Source organism: Corvus cornix, chromosome 1A, assembly GCF_000738735.6.
Source record: "Corvus cornix cornix isolate S_Up_H32 chromosome 1A, ASM73873v5, whole genome shotgun sequence".
NCBI lineage: Eukaryota > Metazoa > Chordata > Aves > Passeriformes > Corvidae > Corvus > Corvus cornix.
Genome location: NC_047057.1, coordinates 17,794,855 through 17,822,469, shown reverse-complemented (window position 1 = coordinate 17,822,469; position 27,615 = coordinate 17,794,855). Strand labels below are relative to the sequence as shown.

At 38.1% G+C, this 27,615-nt stretch overlaps 1 protein-coding gene across 3 annotated transcripts; it reads right to left on the bottom strand.

Moving 5' to 3' along the window:
* Window positions 1–1,254: 1,254 nt before the first annotated feature.
* Window positions 1,255–27,612, bottom strand: ZBED4 (zinc finger BED-type containing 4). Of its 3 annotated transcripts, none has more exons than XM_039571701.1 (3): window positions 27,441–27,612; window positions 20,763–20,839; window positions 1,255–6,877 (listed from the first exon to the last, which is right to left on the bottom strand). In XM_039571701.1, exon 3 carries the CDS (start codon window positions 6,473–6,475, stop codon window positions 2,957–2,959), a length of 3,519 nt encoding a protein of 1,172 aa, XP_039427635.1. In that variant the 5' UTR covers window positions 6,476–6,877; window positions 20,763–20,839; window positions 27,441–27,612; the 3' UTR covers window positions 1,255–2,956. The 3 variants fall into 3 exon arrangements, with proteins under 3 accessions (XP_039427635.1, XP_010393867.2, XP_010393868.2); XM_010395565.4 differs by lacking the exon at window positions 27,441–27,612 and adding an exon at window positions 26,527–26,811; XM_010395566.4 differs by lacking the exon at window positions 27,441–27,612 and adding an exon at window positions 21,961–21,983.
* Between the last annotated feature and the right edge of the window lie 3 nt (window positions 27,613–27,615).

The following is a 27,615-nucleotide window of genomic DNA, read 5'->3' as shown; positions in this document are numbered from 1 at the left end:
CTCCCACTGTTTACAGCTTTATTAGTCTGAGGGAAAGCACTGTAAAAATAGGGGAGATCCTATCTATTACAAATATGAAAAGGGTTGTAAAAACCTAAAATTTTAAAAACCTAAAATTTGTAAAGATTTGTAAAAACCTAGAATTTTAGCAATCACTGAGAATTTACATTAAAAATAATAAAGCAAACCTAACACAAAACACAGTCACTCAATAACTTACCTTAAGCTTCAATGAAAGTTTTCAGCCCTTCTTTTGGAGTCATTCTTTTTTCACAGGCAGCAGTGCCTGAACTGAAGGAGATGCTCCTGTAACTCCTACAGAAGGATCAAGGTTTACAACTGAAAATAGCATCTTTATGTTCTCAGTTTCCCTTATTTTTATTTAAGAATTAAGTGTTTCAATTTTAAGGTCTTTTGGGCCTGCATATTATCTTTAAAAAAATTTTAACATAAGCCTTTAATTAATTCTTAACCAAGCTGACACTGAAACAGTGTGGTCTTAAGAACTAAGCCCTTAAAAAAACCAAACCAAACAAGGGAAATTGCATGTATAAATAAAGTAGACTAACTTCAACTGATAAAATTTTGCTTTTGAAAATAGTGACTAGTTTTTGTGTTCTCAGGAAGTTTTGACAAAAAGTATGGCTATACAATTAATTATCTGTTTGAGTAAGAAGCAGATTTGGGGCTACAAAATGCCATCACTACCCACATCCCACTTTCCACACAGGGAGTTTGATAGGAGCTACAGCAAAGACTCCCTTCAGAGGAGCCAAGATGCTTGCGTCCAGAGAACCGTGATTTCCAGGTAAGCTTGTTCACTGCCAGCATTCCTCCTCATTTGATGTGACTCCACAATGCTTTAAGTCACAGGCTGTATTTACATTCAAGCCTTGAGTGAAAATTACATCACTTGTTTAAAAAGAAAATATTTTTTTATGCTCTCTCCTCTCCCCTGGTTTGGAGATTAAAAATCTCCTTTACAAGGGTCAAGGTTATATTCACAGTTAAAATGTAGGGGAAAAAATTGAGATAATAATTAACCAGTAACCATTTAAACATGTTTCCCAATAAGCTGCTTCAAACTCACTTCCAGCTATATATAAACTAGAACATTGTTTTATTACTGCAGAAAAAATGTGTGCCGTTCTCATTTAACCCTAGAAGAACAAAGAGATCCTGACTGTTGATAGAAGTAAACATTGTATTTTAAAATACTGCGGGGAAAAAAGCAGTATTAGTCTTTCCCAAGTATATTATGTAGTGATTTACTTAAATAGTACAGGTATAAACATAATATGATGGAATAACACTTGAAATACCTGAAACCGTAAAATGTTTAGAGAAACGGAACATGGAAACCAGAGCCACTTGGCAAGTAATTCAACAAATTTTCCTGAGGTTAAAACAGCTTTTGGAAAATGAAAAGAACCAGAATCCAGGCTCAAGTCCAAAGAGCCAAATGGAAAACCCATATTTTCACATAGCTTGTTCTGTGGTATATTTATGATTACAATTGTTTGAATTAATTTTTATTCAATGGTTGTCTTAAATCCATCTGAAAATAAAAGGCAGTGTTGACTACCACTGGAAAATTGCAAATAAAATGTTTAATTTCAGAAACGGAGTTCACCATTTATAAATACACTAAAACATAATAAATGCAAAATTAGATTAGGCATAGGTAGAGTATTTTAACAAAGCTACAACTTTTCTAAAAGGTCATAGGCAAATGATGACTTGTTTCCCAAAAATGTATTCAATGAAAACTGAAATGAAAAGATGAACCTTTCTAGAGTTAAACTAAGGAGAATGTTCCTTTCAAATTAAAATGCTGGCTATTTTTCCATCTTATTTGAAGTTTTAAGGGCTCTATATCCCATTTGCCTGATGGACACCAACAGTTAAGAATCAACCCTACTACATAAAGTTCTAAGCAGTGCACCATATATATCCATAAGGCTATTACTGAAAACCAGAAGATCAGTTATTTCTGTACTAGGAGCTTTAAGACAGGCTGTTCTACACAATTGAAATTACATTAGGAGTAAGGGCTCAATTTTTACAATAGGGACCTTATAGTTTTGATGCACTAAAGATTAAAAAAGGCTTCAGAATGACATTAGAGTCTTTGTGGTAAGTTTCTTGCCTTTTTTGTACGCGGCATTAAATAACAAGCATTAATTCACAAACTTTGAGAGAACTTCCAAACACCTTTTATAAATACCCAGAATATTTCTGTAATTCATTTAAAATGTAAAACCTGAACAGGAGAACCCAGAACAGGAAGTTTTACTACCGATTGCTGTATAACTCACATTCCATCTCATCTTAAATTTAAGATTTATTTTCAGCTATTAAGTCAACATTCTCCTGTAAACACAGCGTCCTCAATAACTCTTCTTAATCCTTTAAGTACTTTAGGGCTTGCAGTTAAAAACACCATATGATAAAAAGACAGCTTGAACCCCATCTTTCATGTACAGCTTTCTTTTGACAACTACAAAACCTGTTTTCTTGTAATTAAAGCAATGTTCAACTAAAATACAGTACCTGGTTTATGGTTTTTACATAATTGAATAAAAAACTACAGAATAGAACTGTTTACATCTTTTTTTTTTTTTTTTGCCATTCTATTAAAACAAATGACTGAGCTTTTTAAAGTTCATTTACAATTATGGATTAAAACCTACATAATTTTGTATAATTTGACGAGACAGGCTATCTCTAGTGTGAACTTTTAAAAAACATATATACAATATCTGGCCTGAAGTACTATGAATAAGGCACATGTAGACATATTGAAAGCTGAAAAAATGAACCTAAAATTTGGAATTATAGTCACTGATTAGATGTCATACATGGCCCCTACTGGAGCAATTTAAAAATCTGAGTTATAGATAGTTAATATCCAGTGAGCAACAATAGATTTAGTCTAGCGGTTTGTTCATTAGTTTCAATACTGGAAGTATATTAAAGGAAGATTCACTTTCAAAAAGATAAGCTTTTCAAAGTGTTCAATCATTAACCTTGACTGACTAAAGTTGTTGCTTTCATTGGATGTACTGAACAATCTCTCTGAAGGAACAATGCTTGGTGGACAACCCAAGAACCTGACAGCCAATTTTGACAGTACTGGCCAAGATGACTTCTTAAAGTTCCAGTAAGTTAGAGGATCACAGTTATGCTCAAGCACTTCTTCCTCCAAGTAAGAAAGCACCATTTCCTCTGGTAACTTTGCTCTCTCTTTCAGGTCTTTTGTTTTCTTCATGTCACCCATGAGTGACCAAAGATTATCTTCCCCATACGAATTTGTAGATGGTGAACCTATATCACATCCATTGGAAACAGGTTTATCATCATCTGAGGTAGAACTCATTATTTCCAGCTCCCTGATTAAGTCTTGTTTATATTGTTCAGCCTCCTCTTCTGTAAATAATGACGTTTTATACCGGGGATCCAGAAGTGTAGCAAAAATGTACCTTGGATCATGAAGTGTGGAGGACAATCTACTCACCATAGCTTCTTTCAAAGATTTCAGCATAGTATCTATGCCCATAGTTTCCTCAAACAGCATTTCTATTTTTCTGTTAAGTATATGAATCATTGGAATCACTTGGCTTAGAGTAGACATGTGTGTACTCATCTCCCTACTTGCAGCTTCGAAAGGTTTGAGAGCGTGACACACTGACTGCATGACTTCCCACTGATCACAACTTATCAGCTCCCGAAAGCTGCACTCTATTGACATTTCATCAATTGCTCTTTTCTGTTCAATAAGACGTTCAAGCATATGAAATGACGTATTCCACTTGGATGGAACATCTTGTATTAGCTGATGCTGAGGCAACTCATACTCCTTTTGCAACTCAGCTAACTTCTCTTTTGCTTTTGCTGACCGATGGACACGTTCACAGATCTTCCTTGCAATACTAAGCAAATTCTGAACCATTCTCTGGCTTTTAATGGCCTCATTTACAATTACATTAACAGTGTGACTAAAACATTGTACACTTGAATGATCACCTTCATTCAAAGTTTTCTCTATACTCTGATTATCAGTAACAGTAATCCCAATCTGAAGTCCAATGGAAGTAATCCATGTTTCCCACCAGTATTCTAACTGCTTTTGAATGCTGATTCCATTGTAGTCGCAATCAATCTGTGATACATTTAATAGTGCTGAACAATGGTAATCCTCACACTGTGGTCGAAATGAAGACTCAAATGTTACCCAGTGAGCAGTCAGGGTTAGATACTCTCGTGTTTGGTTACTCATCCATATTCCAGATGTAAAATGGATCACTCCACTTTCGGCTTCTTTAAGATGTGAAATAATTATTTGTTTTACATTATCATACATATCTGGAATTGCTGTCCTAGAAAAGTAAGATGGAGAAGGTAAAGAGTACTGAGGTTGCAAATATTCAAGCAGCCTGTTAAAGCCAATGTTGTCTACAAAAGAATATGGCTGAAGGTCAAGTGCAATCATTTCGGCTACAAGACTTGTGATTTTTTTGGCAACTGGGTGAGAGTCACAAAACTTGTCATTGGTTTCATCAAAATTTGAAGATCCTAGTAATTCTGTGCGGAGTGGCATGTGATTATCCGTAGATGAGGATAATACTGTCTCTGGGACATCAGTTTTCAATACATTGTTATGAAACCGCTGCAAATGTCTTAGAAGGCAACTTGTGCCTAGGTTTGTTGGCTTTTTCCCCCTACTTATTATACGTCCACAGTGTGTACATATTACTTTTGTTGAATCTGCAGAACAAATTGAAAAGTGATTCCACAGTTTTGAGGTCTTCTTACTATTAACAGGAAATATAATTTGATTATCGTGTGTAACCATTGTAGGCAAGTCAGTCAACTTTGAGGATGAACATTCTGCAGAAGCCAAAGTGGCATAAGGAGAATTTGCCAAACTCACATCAAGAAAGCTTTTTTGGTTTCCAATTACATCAGGATGGCGTCTATATAGATGTCTCATTAAGCAGCTTGTGCCCACATCTCCTTTCTTACCACGACTTATCATACAACTGCAGTATCTACATACTGCTTTTAGACTGTCTGCAGGTGAGAGTGAAAAGTGGTGCCAGACTTCTGACTTAAGCCTTTTCATAATCCTTTTATTTTGCTGAAACACAGCAGTAGGTTCAAATATTAGTGGACCTAATCCCTCACACTGTTTTTCAGGAGACGAAACAAAGGAGACTTCACCTATATCTTCAGAAGATGACAGCATTGAGTCTTCCACTAGAGCATCTCCAGAAGTGATATTAGTATGGATCTCCTCAGAGATTCTGTCTGGAGAAGAGGAAACAGAAGTTGGTTCTTTCATTAGTTTTCCAGGAGAGGATGACATAGAATTCAGATCACTATCTGATGGTAATAAAGAAGGCAAGAGAGTAGGAGGTGCGGTGTAGAGAGGTGGTATGCTGGTACCACCCCCATTCTCTTGCAGGACAATGGAACGATGGGCTCTCCACATGTGTCTTATTAAACAACTCGTTCCTAGGTCTTTTCCATTTTTTCCTCTGCTGAATTCATTCATGCAGTGGATACAAACAGCTTTAGAATTATCTAGAGGTGACAAATAAAAGTGTTTCCAGACAGCAGATCTCCTTCTAGAACCTGATGCACTCTTTGGAATTACAACTGTTTTTTCTGCTACATTCTCAACAGTGTCATCATATTGGTTGTTTGCTTGCTGTGGAGATGAACCAACCATGACTTCTTCTTTGCTGCACTTCTCAGAAACTGAGAGATCTGGTATTTCTTCAGAAGAAACAATAGAAACAGATTCCTCCATTATTCGATCTGGAGATGGTATTTTAGAAGCCATTTTCTTGACCAGTTTTATGGGGGATAACATAGAACTCAGATCTCCAACATCTGCAGATTGAGGTGGCAGCAATAACGTAGATGAAGAAAACGAAGATATACCTGGCATAGTTCCATTTTCTTGAATTAGTACAGTGGGATGTGCTCTCCTCACATGTCTCATGAGACAACTTGTACTCAGGTCCTTTTCATTTTTACCTCTGCTAAATTCTTTCATACAGTACATACATATTGCTTTAGTGCTATCTCTAGGAGATATAAAAAAATGGTTCCAAGCAGGTGACTTTTTTCTGGAGCTTATGTTTCTGCTAGAAAGGAGGCTTTGTGTCACAGCTTCCATTGCTACATCGTACAGCGTATTACTATACTGAGAAAAAAGAGATCCATAATCATCTTCATTTTCTGTAGACAAATATTTGCCAGGGTTGTTCGTAATGAAGTTCTTTTCTTTGTCTTCCTGTTCATCACTGCTGTCTGCATGTTTGAAATCATCTTGTTCTGTCTTTATATCCGTTCTTTCTAGAGTACAGTTAATGCTGTCGTCTTCTTGCTCTACTTTCAAGTTATTGATTTTACTTAATACAAAATTATCATCCATTCCGGGGGAATCTGCTTTACTCATGTCCATGGATGATAAATTCTTGCCAAGACTTCATTTATTAATAAATATAGATAATTTAAAAGATTATTTAAAATTTGATAAAAATTATGTATCTTGTATACTGAATGTAAAACAACATGTGTGCATGTGCTAAAATAATCTCTGGTTTATGAATTCTGTATCCGTGTTCTGCATAAGCAAATATAATTAGTCATGAAAATGGATTTAAAAATTATAAACTTAATTAATGGAATCTCATTTTTTCCCAGGATCAGGACATTTCAGGTCATAGATGAATGTTCTCAAAGACAGCTACTGCTAAATGCTTCATGTTGTAAATATAATCCTAAAAAATGAATGTTCTATTTTCTTGTTGAAGAAAGCCATTCTGTTCATCTTGATTGGGCAACTGAGATTCTTTTACACCGTCTAGAAAAAAAAAAATCAGAAGACAAAGTTGACTAACACACATTAAAGAACTACAGTAAAGGCGAAATGAAAGCAGGCACTAAGTATTCTGTAGGTTTGGGATTTTTTCTCCTTTGAGATAAAAACAATTCAATGTACTATTGAAAAAAAGAAAAAGTCCAACATTTACTCAATACATTTATTGTGGGCAAATACGTGTCTATACAGACAGCTCTGGTTCAACTTTGACAAAATCTAGAGTCCAAGCATCACTTTTGTATTTGCTTGCACATACCTATGCCTCATCCTACATCATAATTCAACCACTGCATGCACACACATGTACTGAAATACACACACACATACATACCTAACCCCATATACTATATAGGTGTCTATATCTACCAATATATGTGAACACAAGCAGGCATTTAATCCCATTAGCACAGAACTATGTACTTAAAATCAAATGTTATTTCACAGTCCTGTACATGTGAGCCCTTCATTACTGACAGCAGTCTTTAAAAAGAAAACAAGAAACCTCTGTAAGGGTGTCCAGCATTGTCACACTAATCATTCTTCCTCTGACCATAGTCACACATCTGTATTCATGCCATAACACTCCCACACAAGCTACTTTTAGAGTTTCATTATTAAAAACTGAAATGTTTAATTTAGGACAACTGGGCTGTATAAATGCTGTACAGACAGAGAGGTCTTCCAAAAGCATAGCAACATCACTCAGAAGCAAAGACACACACAGTCGCATATGCTGGTGCCTAGTGCAGCACTGCCAGCTCAAGTCCCTCACATACCCAAAAGTTACACTAAAAAGCCCATTTATAACATGACAGTTGAGTAAAGATTCTTCGCCACCAATTCCAGTACAAGCAGTAGGTTTCTGAAGTTGCATGTAAAGTTGCATACAAAAGGGCAACAGCAGCCTCAAAAACTGGAACCCCCCAGCAGTCCCTTACAAACATGAAAAAGCTGTCTGCATTTATCGGTCACTTTTTTCCCCACTATTATATTAGAATTTTAAATTTTGCCAAACCCTTTCCAATTTATTATTTTGTGTCATTAATGCAGTTACTAGTGCCTTCATTCAAGATAAACATTTTTGGCCACACTAGTGATACTACACTATGCATTGCAATTTTTGCAAACTAAATTTCATTAAACTCTCCACAGCTGAAGCCAAAACACAAATTTAAAATGATTATTTTAAAAACTTCTCACAGCTTTTACGTGTTACTAAAACACAAGAAGAATTGTGCTGATTCTTGGGGTGTCCTGCACAGGGCCAGGAGTTGGACTTGATGATCCTCATGGGTCCCTTCCAAATCAGCATATTCTATGATTTCAGCAATGGTGAAATTAGCTATAGCCACAAAACACATTAAAAAGGCTGTTATTCACACCGACATTTTCCCCCTGTATCAAGAACAATGTCATATTAGCTTTGTAACCTATTTTAACTAATTTTTCTCTGAGGTCTGTTTACAAGAGAAATTAGAAACACTCACTTTCTGTGAACTTCTGATTTATGGAAAGCCTAGCATAGTGATAACTTCCTTTCTTTTCCAGTGCAAGGGAAGTGGCAGGGAAAAAGAAAGACAATGATCTTACTGCAGCTATTTTAAGAAAAGGGAGATGGAGCAGTCAGAACTTGCTAAGAGGTAGGGAGCAAGTCTGCTTTTCTTTCTGTGTGAGTTTTAGTATTCGTGCCTTTCTCTCTCATTCTTGGGGGGAGAAAAAGAAAGATATTTTCAGATACCAAAAGGTATGAGGGTTGAGCATCAAGAACAATGAAGGGAAAGACTTGAAGAAAAGCCTTAGATTTCTAGAAGAAATTTACAGTACAAAGGACTTTCCACTGTCTTGTGAAATCTCATGTGAGAACAATTCTGGCTGCCAGACTAAATTTACATGACTCAGTATAAAATTGAATGAAAGAGAAATTAGTGATCACACACATACTGATGATACGGAAGTACGTGGATCTGGGACAAGAGAGAGTGTAATATAGCCAACCTTTTTTAAGAGCAATCAATTCAAGAGGATTTTTGTTTCATCTTTACTTTGATCTAATCTGTGAATTTGGAGCTTGTACTGCAAACAGGAAAAGCAAGAAAATATAATAAGCTGTTGTGATTTAGGATCACAGAACAGAAAGGTTCACAAGCGACTTGATGCAGAGCTTACAGGACATAAATTATGCATGGAAGTGCCAAGTTACAGTAAGGACATTACAGAATCCTAGCTAGATTTGCATAAAATAAACACATATCTACTGGCATCGGGTTCTCATGAAGCTGTGTGCAATTTCTTTGGCTCAGAACAGGTAATCACATCTCTATCCTTCAATTCCTGTAATTTCTCAACTATGCAAAACCAATTCTAGGCTTTAAACAGAAAAACCTGCAGAGATGCTTCAAATGCCTCTGTCCCGATAAGCAGTGACTGCTTAACACAGTGAAGCTTAAGGTAGCTGTGATGGGAAGATTTGAAAATCTGATAAATATGACCAGTTGCAAACTTCACAACCACACTTAACTAGATTGACATTCATTAACAACACATTGCCAGTGGTTAAGTTCTTAATCATTATCAGCCATTATCACTACATATTCAAACACTTAGGCCCTAATCACCTTATCCTAAATTAGCTTTGAGTACCCAATACCACTGAGCGGATGCCATGTAAGTTAAATACTGATGGCTGTGGTTCTTGACAGTCCTAAGTTACTGAAGCTGAGGTGAAGAGGTGAGGGAGCTATTTGGACTTTGAAGCAGGAACCATGGTGGTAGTCTTCTTCCTTCCCTATTTCTCCTTGCTGTCACTGTGTTTTTAATATTCATACTCTCCTCCACCAAAAAATGTGGGATGCAATCTCACCTGCTCCTGATCCTATTACCTTTATTTCTTCTGGACCAAAAGTTTTTCTCAGTCCACCAGAAATCTTTCCTGATTATTCTGTATCCTTAGTTTTTGACTGCAGTTTTTACTGCTTGAACTGTTGATTCACATGGTCTTTGTCCCCCTTTTGTGCAATTAAACCTTGGTTTCCCTTTGCAGCTACATGTTATTTATATATCTATGCTTAGCATTTATGAAAATGCCTCCATGCTGTTAACAGGGTTATTATGCTATTAGCAGCGTTAGAAAGCACTTACAGACTGTGGTCAGTTACAGTACTTTAGTGTACTTATGACTGAGTGTAAGACAAGAAAAAATTATTTGTATCTTGCCCACTTTAAGGCTGCTATAGGTCTCTGGCTACATAGTACGTATTTTTCTCAGCCTTGTTTGCTGTCTTCAAGAAATTAGCAGAAATAGCTGAGATTAGAAGAGACAATCACTTCCTGGGAAATCCCCAAAGTTGGATGCCCCATAGAAGACTCTGAATGTATTTTTTTCCATTTTCTTTCAAACATCTAAGCATGATTTTTGTTGCTTTGATAAGTGCCTGAATGGCAGAGCTCAGAGGGTTGCCATCAGCAGGGCAGTCTAGTTAGAGGAAACCTAACTAGAACGAACCTGAAACACAGGAGGGTCCATCTGAATACAAGGAAAAGCTTTTCTTTTGACAGTGACAGAGCATTGGAAGCGGCTCCCAGAGAGGTTGTGGAGTCTCCTTTGCAGATATTCGAAACCCAACTGGACAAAGATCTTTTCCAATCTGCTCCAGCTGAACCTGCTTTAGCAGGGGAGCTGGACTAGATGATCTCCAGAGGTCCCTTCCAACCGCCATCATTCTCTGATTCTGTGTTATGATGTTACATGACGCTGTAAAATTAAGTCAATCTACTTCCCTTCAAACACCCTTGCACTTTCAACTGAATTTTCTTTAGAATACAGTCCCCAGAATACTCAGGGTTAGAAACATAGATATGCTTTTCATCTCCTCCTCCCATGCCAACTCTATATAAGAGTCAATCTGTCTTAATAAGAAACAAAAAAAGACGGGAGTGTTTTAAAATTTTAAAGTCACCTGGAACAAAGTATGAATTTGGTTATGACCACGTTTACATAGCTTATTTACTCTTGGACCCAAGCAACTCAAAATTAAGGACTACTGCTAAATGAACAGAATATTCAAGAAGAAAAATGTTCTCAAAGGTATAAAAAGCTATAGGCAGTCAGCTCAAAGTGATTTATGCTTTTGAAATCTCCACAATGAGATACAGAGTCACCTTGCAACAAAAAAACTTCAAAGAAAATAAATGTAACTAAGGAACAACTCTCTACTCAAATGTGCTACTCTGGCCTATTAGCTGCTGAGCAGCTGTAGTCAGTGGCTTGCTGTGGTAAGAAGCCTGCAGAAACATTTTATAGGATTTTCCATTCAAGATGGGATTACTGAAAGAGTACAGTGGTTGACAAGAAACGTCTGGAGAATGTCACTGGTCCTGAGTGCCGCAGCAAACTGCCACGACCAGAAGAAATCACTGCTGAAGGAAGGAGGTACAAAGTGAGACACTGGTGTCTCAGAATTGCAGAGACATACATTAACACAGAGAGAAGTATGAAAAGTATGCAAGAACACTGAACCATAAGCTGATTATTTTTTGTAAAGTAGAGAGTAGCCTATAAGCTTTAAACAATTTTAGATTGAATAGTCAGGCAATAATCCTGAACTTGATTATATCACAGAATCTTGGTGCAAATAAGGGTCTAGAAAAAGCAGCTAAAAACAAAAAACTTGACATTATTATTGAAGAGGAAGTAGTGTAAATACAAAGACATACACCTGCAAAATGCAAGAGAAGTTTTTTCAAGAAAGATTCAAACTGTGGAGACAGTAAAAGTAAAAGCATTTACTAGTTTGAAAAAAGATCAAAAGTAGTGACAGATTTTGAGCATAAGATGTACATAAAAGCTCATTAAAAGTAATTTGTACAAACCAATGTCAGTTTTATAATAGCATTAATCTTGTTTACTTTTGGAAATGTACAGGCATCATTAAGAATACCGAATAAAAAGAAAAACCCTAAGAGCAAACAATATGAGCAAGAAGAAACACATACTTTAAGAAATTATTATTTGCTTCAACTGCAATGGCAGGTACTATGCTAATTATGAAATATTTGCTAAAGCAAAACAATCGAACAAAACAAAACAGAAACACACACACAAAAAACCCCCTCCAAAAACCCACAGAACACATATCCAAAATCCTAAACAAATAAGCAGAACGTATTCGTATAAATTTATAGTCCAGTGAACCTTAGTGATTTTCAAAGTTGTAAATCCCTTGAAGAAAGAAAACTAAGAAGAGTGCATTTTTTCTATAGAAATTTTCTGTGACAAAATATCAGTACTAGCTCACCCATAAGGAACTACAGAGGTCTGCAAGATACTGATCAATCAAAATGCAGAATTAGAACTGAAAAACTGTTAGTTACATTGAAACAAGGTGGGTCCTACTCTCAAGTCCCACAGAAGCTCACACGAATTGGCACAGATGTACAAGCATGAACTAGGGGTATGCAATAGTTTAATCTTGAATAAAGTACAGAAAGCCACACTTAATAGAAGAAAAAAGTTGTTCTGGACTCCATGGGAGGTATGATTAGTAGAGAACTGCTGGAAGAAAAAAGAGGTGACACCTTTACTCTTCCATTACTTTTTAGTCACCTGAAGGGCAGACCTTATGAAAACCAGTAACTGCTGTGGTTTCCCAAAGGTTTTCTCTCCAACTTGTAAAACACCCTCTCACATTCGCAACCCCATATGCTCCATCTGGACACAAAGGAATGAAGAGTGGAAACGGCACCACCAATATTGAACACTGCTCCTTGTTGACATGAATAGTCTTCTGTGAGCTCCCTGGTGCGCTCCTGCTACTTGTCAGGACAAAACACAGAGATCTCCAATTTGATGAAGTATAAAGATGCTCATGCCCCTTCATGTTGCTGGAAAACTCAGGGCTTGGTGTATGCTGGGGTCTAAATCAGTCATTGCAAGCAGAGGAAAAAAAAAAACAAGGCATAGAGAGCTGAGTATTACAGTCACCATTACACTCTGAGTATTCAACTCTAATTACAAATACAGGAATTTACCTGAATCAGAGACTAAAAAAGATAAAAATGGCCACTAAACGTAAATATTCCCCTCTTTCTTGCCTCTTGCCCCGCAAAATATCAAATAATTTTACTGTGAACACACATGATTTTAAGCAGTAAAATAGGGTCAAGTTACATTTTCCTACATTTTCTTCTCTATGTTTTCTGTTTTTCCCACCACCTCTAAATTAATAATAATTCAAGAAGGTAACAGCTCAGAAGTGAAAGTTTGTCATAGACTATTGTTAAATGGACAGCATTGAGTTAAAATCTAACCAGCACACAGAGAACACCTAACATTGTACACACTCAAACTCCTCAAATTTAGCCTCTCACTCTTCAAAGATATTTTTATTTGTACAGCTGTTTTCTTCTCTTGCTGCTGTATGATATGAAAAGTCAATGGGATGCTGTTTACTAATAATTTTCAGATATTCCCTGAAACCTCAGAAAAGATTCAAAACTAAAAGCTCCAGCTTTGTACCAGTATCTCCATCTGAAACCCTAAATCATCTGCAACACAGTGTGCATGCCAGCTCCCCCTGCACAAAACTACAGTGGCTCTTACTCCATTGTGTAAGAGGTTGAAAATAGTTCATGACAGTGGTCAAAGTGAAGAGAAACAATATGATTTCCAAATTAGCACCATTTAAAAAAATACTTTGGAACAAAGTGAAAATGAAGGTGTAATTTTTAAAGCAATGTTTATTTTAAAAAAAGGGGATCCAGTTCTTGAGTTCTTACACTCATATCCTCAATCATAACACTTCTTAAAAGAATTGAGATAATGCTTTTAAAATATGATACATTACTATTATACAATATTATACATTTCGTATTAATCAAAGCGTGATATAAATAAGGATGTTCATGTTAGCACGTATATTATTTACACTGGGCTGACATTTAGTTCTGGTAGCCCTGTTTAGTGGTGTAGCAGGATGCTCTGCCTGGAATGGGTGAAAACCAACTTGAACAATGCCCTATTTGCAAACCTACAAGTGGTAAACGAAAAAGGGAGCATCATGCTGCTTTTGGCATTGAATAATGATCAAACCAGTCTGACTCATCAGTCCCAAAGCTAAACATCCTGATAGTGAGATGAAGGTTTGGTAGATCTGTTCCTGGATAAAAGAACAAACAAGTGATACTACTGATAACTTATCCAAAGCTGCTGAGCTGACACAGCTGGAGACATCTGACTATCATCAGTCACTTCACACTCTAAAAGCTGAGTCCCAAATTTTAATGCAGGGTCTTTTGCCATAAGCCTTCTTGCAGTGTATGTATGGAGATTCCTTCCCTGAGTGGAGACATCCCTCAAGGTTACTCCTCTTACTCCTTGAGGCTGAGCTAAAGAGATTTGCCCAAGGTCGTTCCTATGCATGAGTAACATCAATCTACTTAATTGTTTTGCCAGCTTTAATAAAATTACTTTAATAAAACTGCTTGAATACTGCTTCATAGTGCACTATACTATATAATAGTTGTTACAGTTCCTATACTGTGTAGTAAATAATTCTGTAAATCATTTGCATCTAATGATTATCATAATACATCACATATATATTTATATAAGTATATCTGGTTTGCCATCCTTAATCCTGCAGGATAAAGTTGTATAAAGGTTCAAGTACACCTGTATAATCCTTTAAACAAAAGCAAAGTGTGACAAAGTGTGGGGTAAGATTGGATCCTCTCTGAGAAGGAGTTTGAAAGCACGAAGGTTCTTTCTGCACCCTGTGACTGAACAGGAGGGCTTCTTTAACAAACTTTGTCTGAAGCTCCCACTCTGCCCACTGGATTTGGCAAACAAGCTCAGTACCCAAATGTTTCATCAGACTCAGTGATGCAGGCTAACTGTTCAGCATGTGTAAGAATAAAGAAGGTGTCTGACACAGGGTATCAAGTTCAAAGCTCAACCTTATTTCTGGAGAAATCAATCTTCATAATTTATCTGCCAATTTATTAAGCATATATCTATTTGAAGCATCATCCTCCACCACCTAGACTTTATAAGTAACACCCTTAAATATGCTAAAGCCCATAGCACAGAAATCCCCATTCCACACGGTTTTGAACAGCGCTTATCTTATAAGTAAAATAAAAATGTAAAGCTACAACAACAAAACAATCACCCTGGTCAAAACAATGACACTCCCAACTTTTAGTAAAAAAAGAAGCATGTTGCATTACCACCATACATAACATTATGTACCACTAGAATTAGTAGCACTATTCACACCTACAACCACCTGATAAGCCTTTAATTGTTGCTATTTTTTTTCCTTAGTGCACTAAAAATACCATCAGTTCTCAAATGGGACTATATCCCTTCACATGTCCTTTGTTAACTTCCCATTGCAGCACACTGTAACGAAGGACAAAAAAAGCAGGTTCTACACATGCTAATAATTTCTGTCCCAGCTTCTACTAAGAAATTACTCATAAAAAACAGATCTACCACACTAAGTCAATCATGTCTAGTATCCAAACTGTCTCAAGTGTTGAAATGTTACTTCTTATTATCAGCCATGCAATACTTGCAGGATATGTTTCTGAGCTGTTGTTCACACCTACCAAATGTCAGATCTTTCATTTGTTAAAATGCCAATGTTTTAAGCAATAGTTTCATTAAAACTTTAAGCAGGACTTTCCCATGTCTTACATATCAGTTCAGTGTTGCTACAGCAAATTATACATTTATTTTGATATTTTTATCTTTTATAATTTTTGACAAACCAGTATCATATGCTGATATGATGGGGAAATTCTTAATGTTACAAGAAATAAGATGGTTTTCTTAAGAAAAAATTTAGAGATTTTTTTTTACACAGGTGAAGTATGTATTGTTTGGCTTAGAGCACTTTTAGACCAGGACATCAAAGCTGCTTTTAGTTTCACATCCTGTACAATTTGGGGCTGACAGGAGATGAATGAAGGTTGCAGTAACACAACACAAGGGTAAAATGGAGAAGATAAAAATAAGAACAGAGTAGGAAAGATGCATCAGTATCATCACAGAATAGGAAAAGCACACAACCAAAACCACAGTGACAATAGGTAAGTTAGAAAAGAATGAAAAGCAAAAAACTAAAGATTTACTCCATATTGCTAGAGAACAGCAGCCCGCTTTCAGAAAAGCATCAGAAAATTCAAAGCAAAGCTCCTCTAACAACTCTTCTCTCCAAGTGATCAATTCTCTGAATAGCCCATTAGACTCTTCTCTTTCTCCTCCCATGCAGCCCACAACTGACAAAATAAATTGGATAGGATTAGTACAGGTGATTTTTCTACTGACTACTCTACCTTCCTAGCTTACAACATAATAAAAACCCACTTTTGTGGTTTTTTTTGTTAAATGTCTATCTTTAAATCCAGAAAGAGTGAAACTTCAAGCACTTTAAGGATGATTTCAAACAGTAAGAAATGAGACACCTGTAAAGAAGAAAGCTGAGGCTTAGAAAGCTGAATAGGCAGGATGATGAAGAACAAAAAAACAGGGAAGACACACCATATTTTGTGTAGTCAGTCTTCTTGGAACTCTTACTGAAAACATCCATGTAAATAGAAAGTGGGAAAAAACCTCACAGAATGTAAACGGAGTCCTTTACAGAATATATTACATTAACCCGTTACTACCATAACTTTTCTAATATAAAAAATGGAACTGTATCTGTTGAACTAAGACTACCATATAGTAGTATTTATTTGCCTGCTAACCAGATGAAGTCTGAAGATGTCTGTTTTAAAAACCCTTCACAGCTACCCATCAACCCAGTTCTGTGCTCATATTGATGCCAGTTGGTTATATGTCCTCAGATAGTTTCAACAGTGCTATTGAGAGGTTTTTCATTATTTGTATACATTATATTTGTACATGTGTAACATGACACAATATTGTACTTGTATTAAAACATTTGTGTCCTGGAATGCTTGTGAACTTAAAGGAAGGTTAGAAAGAAAATGTAATTCATAGTACCCAAAAAGACAAAAGAATTTTTTCAAGAGTATAAACCGTAGTCTAAATACTTCATAGGGGTTTTTTAAACCTAAGCTTAATCATTCTTTTGTCACAAAAACTTTATTTCAAGTCAGAAAACACCTGGTATGGAGAAGAAATATTTCTTTGGAGAATCATTTGCAACTGAGGGTATCTTCTTTCTTCCTTATGTAATAAATATATAGAAGCATGTCTAGATTTTTCTTGAAGTAAGGAAAAGATCATCTCTTTACTAAATCTACTAAATAAACCAGAAAGCAAAATTCACAATGCTATCCAAGGTAATTTTTAGAGTTCAGAAACCCTCGGTTTCACCACTGTGCCAGTGAGTACCTGAACTGTAACAAAGAAGTAACTTTAAAACCAAGCTTTCATATCACATACAGGCATAATGCACATGCCCGTGATAGGGGTGAACTTCTTATTCCTCTTTCAAGAATTTTTTGTCATTCTGTATTTTCAAAGTCAATTGTACATTCATCAGTAGCATCTGACATTTTCACCTGAAATCCTAGTTTAAAAAACAATGATCACATCTCTGTCCCTCTCAAAACAAACCTTCCTATTCATGGAACAGGGGAGAGGGAGGGAGAAAGAAGCATGCTTATCTCTGTATTCACTTGTCAACCAGCCAGTTCCTAGCCTCCATGACAAGAGGTATTTTCCTCTTAACCTCTTTTAGGGGTATATTCTCTTTGCCTTCTTCAAGGGAAGGTGAGACTTTGCAAAGACTTAACTGATTCATAACCAAGCTAAAGGAAGCTGACACTGCTTCCACCAGCACCCCACTGAGCACTAGCAGGAAGTACAAAGAAAACTCTCCCACCCCAGGCAAACAAACAGCTCCTTCTAATAGCTTCTTCTCCCAAAAGAACCATCCTACTGCCATAAACAGATCTTAATTTGACCAAATAAGGTTTTGCTCAAGAAGCAAAAAATACAATAAATTTTAAATTAAGAATAAAGCTTTTTGTAGTACGTATTCCAACCCATGCAGCTCATGAGCTTTAATTCATATAATGCAACTTGGTTTTTAAATAAGTTTTACATAGTACGACTACATGGGTGTCCTATTCAGAACAGCACTATTAGTAAAGAACAGGTAAAGAAATGGATAACCCTTCCCATTCACTTGATTTTTATTATTATAAATAATTATTTTAATAAACCTAATCTTTTGTGAGATATAGAAAAGGGAAATAAAAACATTTAGAGAAAAGGAAGAGGAATCTTCCTGCTCTTTATGAGCATCATTTTATTTCCTGTCATAAATGGATTATGGTCCGCCCATACAGTTCAGTAAGCCACAGGAGACAATTCAAAATCACTAGGAAAGGAAACAAACATTACCTCAATTCCTCCCATTTCCCAGTATCAAAAGCAAGGATGCTGCTGACAGCACGGTCTGCACACTGTTTGGCTCCCTGAAAGCTGACCCACTCCTCTCACTGTTTCAGCAGCTATTAATGCAAGTCACAGCAAGTGACAACCTCCCATGAAATGAGTTTTACACTGGTGTCTTTTGGTTGTTTTTTTCCTCCCGTCGGTACACATGCTCCCTCCCATATCATGCATATCATGTTTCCACCTTTAATGCAGAATAAAGAAAGGGAACCACAGAGTGAAAACCAGAAAATATTATATGATTGCCATGAGGTATGCCACATTGTAGCACTGGGATTTTCAGTCTCAAATCTTAATTTAAGAAAAGCTGTCATGAGCTAGAAGCCAGTAGTTGGGTGTGAGACAAACAGGCAGCAGCTTTCACATTGCTTTGTTCTCTCCCACCTTCTCATGGCACATCTAACACAACTCGATCCTTTTAATCGGGAACTAGATTTTCTTCAATGATCTAAACTACACAAAAATTACTGTATAGCATATGCACTGGAAGATGAACTCTTACAATGGATGCTAAAGAATGTAGACCTGTAACAACTGCTGTCCTACCAAAATTAAAAATTTTAACAGAGAAGGTAACATCTGGACAGCAGAATCTTTGTTCTCAGGAGACAGCAGCTCTTTATAAGTATCTGTTTTTAGGGTACCCACTGTCAAGAGAGCTGCCTTAATCACAAATGAAGAAAGCATCAAGCAGAACAGTGAGCTTGCAGTCAACAATTATTTCATATGGGACTATAAATCAAGAAATAGTTCTTGAAGGTACCAAGACCAAATACTCACTTTCATTAGACAGGCAGTACTAAGTCGATTATTTTTATTGAAGGCTTTTAACCTTGAGAGTCACAATAGAAAGGCACTTCAAATATAATATACCACAGTGCTTGACATCATGTAATGAAACGGTGCAAAGCATTCAGTGACCTTGAGATGAGTATATTAAAATACAGCATTAACTATATGGAGAGTGAACTTCTGGATATTCTGGAAAAACAACATTGTCCCTTTTATCAGATTTCTTTATAGAAAGAAAACTGCTAGTGCTCTAAAACTGACCTGAGAGGCTGGTGCAAATGACAGCTACTCTCTCCTGCTCTTCAGCTCTGCTCTGGGTTTGGAAAGCACTAGCAGTTCATTTTTGCTTAAGACTCTGATGAAGAACAATCCACAGACAGATTTAGTATGTAACAAAATCTCACACATCTTCTGTAAGGGTCACCTAGGAAAACTTTTCTTCAAGGAATGAATCTGAATCATGCTTTTAATTTTCTCTTCCTACAGAGACCACAGTCTTACAGGGAAAGGCTGTGAAAGTTGGGGTTGTTCAGAAGAGAAGGCTCCAGCAAGACTTTAGACTAGCCTTTCAGGAAGAGGAGTTTGTAATGAAGGATGGGGACAAACTTTTTAGTAGGGCCTGTAATGATAGGAAAAGGGGTAATGTTTTAAACAAAAAGAGGGTAGAGCCAAACTAGATATAAGGAATAGATTTTTTACAATGAGGATGGTGAAATGCTGAAACAGGTTTTCCAGAGATGTGGTAGATATCCCGTCTCTGGAAACATTCAAGGCCAGGTTGGATGGGGCTCTGAGAGATGCGGTCTAGTTTAACATGTCCCTCCTCATGGCAAGGGGTTTGACTAGGTGGCCTTTAGAGGTCCCTTCTTCTGATTCTATGACCCCCACCATGATTTCCTAGCTCAACATTTTCTCTGTCTTAAACATTTTGTCCATCTGTTGCTAACATGCAAGTTAACCAATAATACAGACAGCTTAAAAATTTAACTATTTTATTCAGGGCACAGAGGGGATGGGATAAGAAATAAACACAAAGCTCTGAAATACTGTACAAGAACACCATTTATTGTTACTCTACATGTAAGTGCTAATCTTCATATGAAGAATTTTTTTTCTAGTGCATCTTACTCAGGAATTTCAGGCTTCCATAACACCTGTACTCAAAAGCTCAAACAGAATATATAAAGTTTTAATATTTTTCAGACAAAAATCCTAAAAGAAACTATTAAAACTAAGTCTCTCAGTGAAGACATGAAATCTGATTGAGACACCTGTAACTTGAGTACAGGACAAATGCAGCATCTAAGTTACTTCCCCTATTTAAGCAGTATAATTCAAGCTAAGGATGTATATATGCCAGCTGATACCACAGAGTAAGAGATGCCCCATAAATCATAAAATAGTTACTATTTCTGTACCACTCTAAAGATATCCAGGCTTCCAAACTTAATTTTTAAGGGTCAGGCACTCATACAAACCTCCTGCTAAATTATGAAGCTCCATACAAGTCAATGCACAGGCATACAATTATTCGTTACTTTTATCCATTGTCTTCCTTTAAATTAATAAAAACAATGATACCAGACCCAAACCAAACAAGCTGCCCACTAGTTTATTGAGAAAACCAAACAAACTTACACATCTGTTCCACTGCAGGCAGGCGGCTTCATTTGAGGTTAAATACTTGCTACTCAAACTTAATGAGATGATTGTATCTAAGGAAAAGAAGAAAGTAATTACTTTTAATATGTTTTAAACACATTAACTGTCACAGTGGCAACTCATGAGATGTTTCAAATTTCTCTTTAGGTGACAGCTCCAGGAGTTGCACTTACATGAGTAACTCTCACCTTTTTTCAAATCTCCAGCCCTCACAATTATCAAGAAAAATTAGACATTTTCACTTCAAATAAAAATAATAATAAAAAACCAGTATATGCCCCTCAGATGATTGATAAAATAAAATTTAAAAGTCAAATTTTTGTACTTATTTTAGCACTGCTCCATTTTTTTATGCTTATGCTGAATGAAACAGAGTCTACATTACATGCAAGATTTGAAAGAAGGTTGCTGACACCTTTCCATGCACTACAGGATTCACCTTGTTACACTTTCTCTTCATAAGCTAAACATATTGCTTACACACTGCACCAACCACATGTATTAATCAACATGCAATAGCATAGGATCAACACAAGATTATCATTCCTCATGTATGAGAAAGGAGCGATTGCAAGTGGAGCATATTAGATCACATATTTTGACTTAGCAACGAAACAGTCTATTGCAGGACACATTTTTTGAGTTTTGCAACTTCAGTCCCACTGACCATTATACAGACATGAGTGTCATTGTGCAGAGGCCATAGCTGTGACACTGCCCCAGCACACTGAAAAAAACCCAACCCAACAAACCAAGAAAACATTTTGCCACCTTAGAAAATCCATAAGCTGCAAAGCATTCCCTCTTATATTGCAGTGATTACTCTTCTTAAACAGACTGAGATGTTTAACTGTATATATATATATATATATGCACACACACACATATACCCACACTTAGTGTTTTTTTCCTTAGGAAGGAGATCACCTCTTAGAGGGCAGACAGTTCTGATGACTGGCTTAGTGTGCATTATGAAATAAACTACATATCACTTTTCTTACCAACATTTTATACTTAAAAACATTCCTATAGTGCCTCTTAAGCAATTGAAACACCTCCAGAGCTGTGCGGCTGGCTAATTTGACTGCTGAGATACTTTAGCTATCCCTATTAAAGCAACATTTAAATAATGTATGCAGAGAGGAAGGTGTCAGCCAAGGAGACACAGACCCACCCGAAGCAGGGTGCTCAGTGGAGCAGTTAGGGAACTCTCCTCAGATGTGGATTCAGCTCCTCAGGCAAAGCAGGGAAGTGAACCTGGCTCTCCCACATTCCTTGCAAGTGCCAGAGCCATCAGACTACAGGCAAGATAAAGTACAAATATGCATCTTTACACTCCCTGATGTCTTTAAAAAAAAAAAGACCCCACCAGAACCCCTCAACCCTTCCATTCCCATTTTCCCCCCTCTCTGATTTGTTAAAGATGACTATAGTTTCAAGCCAGGCCAAACATTTTGTTCAATTCAAATTAATGTTTGGGTTTTCTTGATTGTTTATTTTTGTGAGAAGAATAACAAAGAAAAAGTAATTTTAGCTGGATTGCAGATTATTTTCTTTAGAGGTAAACACTGATTCAGAAAATAGCATACAGAATTACAGCAACAGGTAAGCAGCATAATTATTGAAAAGCCACTTAACTTATTTGGGCTGAAATAGGCACAAATTCTTTGATCATTGTCACACAAGAGAAATCTATTATTAAATATATTTTCCCATATAGTTTGCAAATAATTGCAAAAAAGCATTGCTAAAATGTTCAGCTGTTAAAAAAAGCCTATTTTCAGCCATGATTTTCAAGCTAGTGAGTACTGAACCCCAGACCTGGCTTTTATATTAAATATACAGAAAATGTGAACAGTCACTGCAAAACTTACACTAACACATCACAGGAAAAACATATCTGTATGACACTAGTGAATGCAAACTAAAAAACATGACATAAAAAAAAAAAAAATCCAACAACCTTTCACACAGCTGTAACAACAAACTAGTAACCTTCTAAACGTTTAGAGACTGATCGTCCCAATCTACATGTCCTTAAACAACAAAGGAGGAAGGGAAAGAGGTGAGAGATGGAGGGGACGCAACTGCGTGGTAATTGCTAAAGAGAGCACAGAGGTTTTGAGTTTACATAAAGATTATAGTAATATAATAATATTTCTTATGTCAACATCCACTGGAAACCAGTCACACTATAGAAAAGACTCATACCTCACTTTCCAGTATGTTGTCCAATATTAAAAAAAAAAAAAAAAAATCACTATTTATTCTGAATCATCACACTTGAATGAAAATAAGGGCCTTAAAAATCTAGCTATTTCCCTGTTGTTGCTTTAACAACCCATCACATTGAGTTCTATCTCATCACAAAAAAAGCCCCAAAACCAAACCACAACCCCAAACCTAAACCAATACTACCATGGTTAAACTATGTATCACACTAATTTAGGACAGAAGTTCCTTTGCTTCAGAAAAAAACAAAAAAACCAAAACAAAACAAAAAAAACCACTTAAAAATTACAATAAAAACTTTAGTTTTTCTTACTTCTTGACCAGAGAGCTTTAAACTCTAGATTTCACTTGAAAGCTACCATTAGGCCACAGAAACTACTCAATTTTTTCACTAATTGGGTGAAATCAAACAATGCCATAGTTGTAAATTGAATAATACTGAGGATGCCAGTAACAAATACAAAATAAACTGCCAAAGATGTGCAGAAAACAAGGCACATCTGCCATATAAGAACACTTTCTTTGTGAAGTCTGTTTTGAAAGTATATACTACAACAGGTATTATGTAAATTACATTAATTTACTTTGATACTACTGAAATACATAGATCATCCCTACTTCAGGAGAAAATGTCAGTCATGATGAGTTAAACAGTCTGCTCTATATGGTGCAAAATTCCCCACTAAACTATAATATTCTTTTCTATATAACACTAAGCCAATATACATGTATCATCATGCTATTTGCATATGGCTGATTATTTTAACTGCTCATTACAGTGGCAACCCCATAGTAAAACCTGCTCACTTTGAAGATGAAACTCCTAAAAATTAAAAGCAAGCTGCAAAAAACAGGACTTACAAAACCCCCTGTATATATTCTTCACTGTGAATGGCAGCAAAATGAAGCAAGCTGTTGGAAAACACAACATGCACATTCTTTAACTCAAACTTTTGCAGAGGAAAAACCAAATCTCTCAGAAGTTAATGTATTTAGGATTCTAAAAACACAAAGAAGACGAATTCCAAGAAAAAAGGGAGGAGAAAACAGAAAAACCCAGCAGGTTCAAAGGCCACTTCCTTCTGTAATACCTAGTTTTTACAAGTATTTGGTAGGATAGTCTACTTTAATGGACGGACAATTTTAAATAAATGTGTAAAATTCCGTTGCCCTCCTGTATTTTCCAAGGCCCTGTTATAAGTTTTAGTGATGTGTTATGTTTATTGAAGAAGACCCCCTCTGCACTAAGCACCTGTTACACTGGCTGTTCTACAAACACAATTCTTGCTTTGGACATTTAGCATCTTGGTTTAGAACAAGCCATAGATGGTGGAAACACCAGAGAGAGAAGCTGCAGGAGACAAGGTAACAGAAAGATAGCAAACATTACTCTAAGCTCATCACCTGTCTAGCCTTCTGCTGTTCTGTACTTTGCCTCTCACATTATCAACAAGGATGCTGTACCTGTCACAATTTTGCCTTACGTAGATGTAATGAATGAGTGGTTTGGCTGCTTAAAGAAACTGTCAAAGGTACTGGCAAAAGCAGGGTTTAATATGGATATGTGAAAACGCAACTTTACAGAGTTCAGTGGCAAGGTTCACTTTACTACTTACTGCACATACTAAAGCATACAAAGGAAGATCAAATAAGCAGTTTGGAATGATTTACACAAAAGCTGTGAATGCCAAAGCAATAAGACTGCGAAGGATATGGGTGGAAAGATAACAGTGTGTATGTAGAAGGGTTTAGCAGCACTTAATACTTGAGTACTTTAACATATACAAAGTGATTTGATAGTTTTCACAACAATTGTAACAATGATTTAACTGTGGATTCAAAATAGTAACATTTGTACCACAGTCAATTAACATACGCACAGGTAAAACGATGTGTACACCTATTTCTATGTGTGTCAAGGTACCTATGAAAAACTCCCCTCAAATTCACTAAAATATGTCAAATCCCTTTGCATTTCCCAATAGGCAATGTTTGCACCTTGAGGAACATGGAGATGGAGGGTGAGGGGCTGACAGTCATTGAGTACCACCAGCTTGAGGGTTTGTGAGCTCTGGGAGACGCTGGCACAGCCTGCTGCGGTCCAGGCAAGCTCAAACAGCCTCACGTAGGATTGCTGTTTATAGGGTCAGAAGATCATTGATTGACTTTGATCATCAGTAGGCTTCCTTCCTGACCGTAAATCAAGTCAGTAACTACTAAGCATTTTTCCCCAAAGTGCAGTAACAATGGTACCGTTCCACTCGGGCTACATGCAGGTAAATGGTTTACCAAGGCTACAAGAGGTAATTGCTTATCCTTTGTTTCCCACCTTTACCACGCCAGAGCTCCTGGTACCATCAGGGACTGCCTCATGGCCTAAGTGGTACAGTCAAGGGACACTTCAACACTCAGCTGGTTTGGTGACGCTTACCAGGAGCTTCCAAGAAGGCAGAGCAGTCACAAGGATGGGGGGTGTTACATCGCCAGAAGTAAAAGAGTTGTTGTTACGCAACAGTACGAATGTTCAGAAAACTCTTCTCTGAGATGCTTAGCTTAGGTATTTCGTTTTACTTATTCTCAATCAATTCTTATATATGACTGCTCTGGAGAACTCTTATGGAATAAATTCCTCAATAGCTGCAAGGTCCTAGCAACATAAAGTACCAAAGTAGACACACATCCAACTGTACAAAAACTGTCAGCATCTTGCCTTTGGTCTTATATCTAGTGGACAGCACTCAAATTTCTAGTAGTCCACAAAAGAATTTATGTTGTTTCTAACAGAATTTTTTCCTCTGCAAGACCTGTCTCCATAGTGAATAATAACTAGAATGCCCCTGCCCAGTATTTGCACAAACACAGCTTCCTAGTAGCAGCATAGTATCTTGAGGATAGTTGATAAAGTCTTCCAGACTTCACTCCCCCCAGTATGTACTCCACAAATGTCCTCCCAAGGGTGTTCGTCTGCTCTTAAAGTGAAACACTGCATTACTGAAGATAACCTTTAGAAGAAAAGTGCTGTGCTCATGCTCTTGAAAGGCAAAACAGATACACATGTATAGCGGGCCATAAAGTCAACAACACGTGAGGAAAAATCTGGAAAGTACATTCATGTTACAGGGGCTTGAAAAGTTTTCTCTGCTTAGTATTATATGACAGCTCATGCTAAATTACTGAAATTTCTCAAATGAACCCCCCAAAAACAAGACAGGACTGCTTCTAACACATAAGCACTAGGGAGAAAAGTCTTTACACTGCAAAGCCCAACCCTACTAAAGTTAGAAATGATAAATAGAAACACTGTTAATGCAAAAGAGGCTTTAACCTTTCAATATAATAATAAATGTTTTTACACTTTTAGTAGGCTAAAAGTGTATACACAGCAGACAACTTTAAGTGTACTGGACACCCTGAGAAATCCGGTAAGCGTTCTAACACAACCACTAACAACAGCAGCTGTCTCAGTGTAGACCTAGAAGCTACAGAAGACATTTTTAAGCAAAATTACCTCGCCCCAAGTAGAAAACGAGAGCAGCACTACATGGAAACTAAATTCTGCGCTTTTCCGAGACACTTTTCTTAAGCGACTCTGCCCAGGAGGGATGGCTGAAACTTCACCGCAAACAAGCACAGACGCGGTGCTTACGCCGCGGCCGAAGCCACTGGCGGGCGCCTGCCCACCTCGTGTCCTGTTTCTCGGGGGGAAACGCTTTTTAGGATTTCCCGGGCTTTCCGGTCCCGGCACCCGACTCGGGAGCCTGTACCCAAGGCGGTCCCCGGTTCGCACCCTGAGGGGGGCAGCGGGCTCTCCACCCCGGGGCTGCCTGGGCCATCTTGGGTCGGGATAGCAGCGGCCACATGGTCACCGCTCCCTCCGCGGGCCCGGCTCCTGCGGCCCCGCCAGGTGGGCGCGGGCGCTCAGCCCCGGCGGGTCCCACCGGCCCGGCCCGGCCGCGCTGCGCACAATGCCGGGGGTGCTCCAGGCGCGCCCAGCGCCGCGGCGGACACCCCTCCCCGGGCGAGGGGCGGTGGGGCCCGCCGGGCGGCCCAGGACAGCACCAAACCCCTAGGCACCGTCGACCTCCGTTCACCGGGCCGTCTGGGCCCCCCGCGGGCCCCGCAGACAATAGAGCCGGCACCGCGGGCCTGGTTCCCGGCTTCCTGCACTGCCCCGCCGCCACACGCCCCCTCCCCGGCCTAGCGACGCTGTCCCGCGGGCGCTCCCGGGAGGGACAGGGCGCCGCCGGGCCCGGGACGCAGGTCCCCGGCCGCACAAGGCACCGAGGCCGCTGAGGCCAAACGCCGCGGTGGCGGGCACGGGGGGGGGGGGGGGGAGGGGGGGAGAGGGGTGAGGGACCATAGGAGCAGAGAGCCGGACCGCCCAGCCCGGCGCCCTCCCGGTGCCGGAACGGTGCTACTCACCTCCCCGGGCGGCCGCCGCGGGGGAAGCCAGAGATCGCCGCTGCCGCCACCCGGCCGGGCCCGAAGGAGTTAAGAGGAAGGGCCGGGCGGGCCCGTCCCATTCATTACCCGGCGCTTTGTCTCCGCCGCCGCCGCGGCGCTGAGCAGCTGCCCCGGCTCGGCCGCCGCGGGGCGC

What these genes read in the sequence shown, in the direction of transcription:
- ZBED4 (XM_039571701.1), bottom strand. Translation starts at nt 6,475, where the DNA reads ATGGACATGAGTAAAGCAGATTCCCCCGGAATGGATGATAATTTTGTA.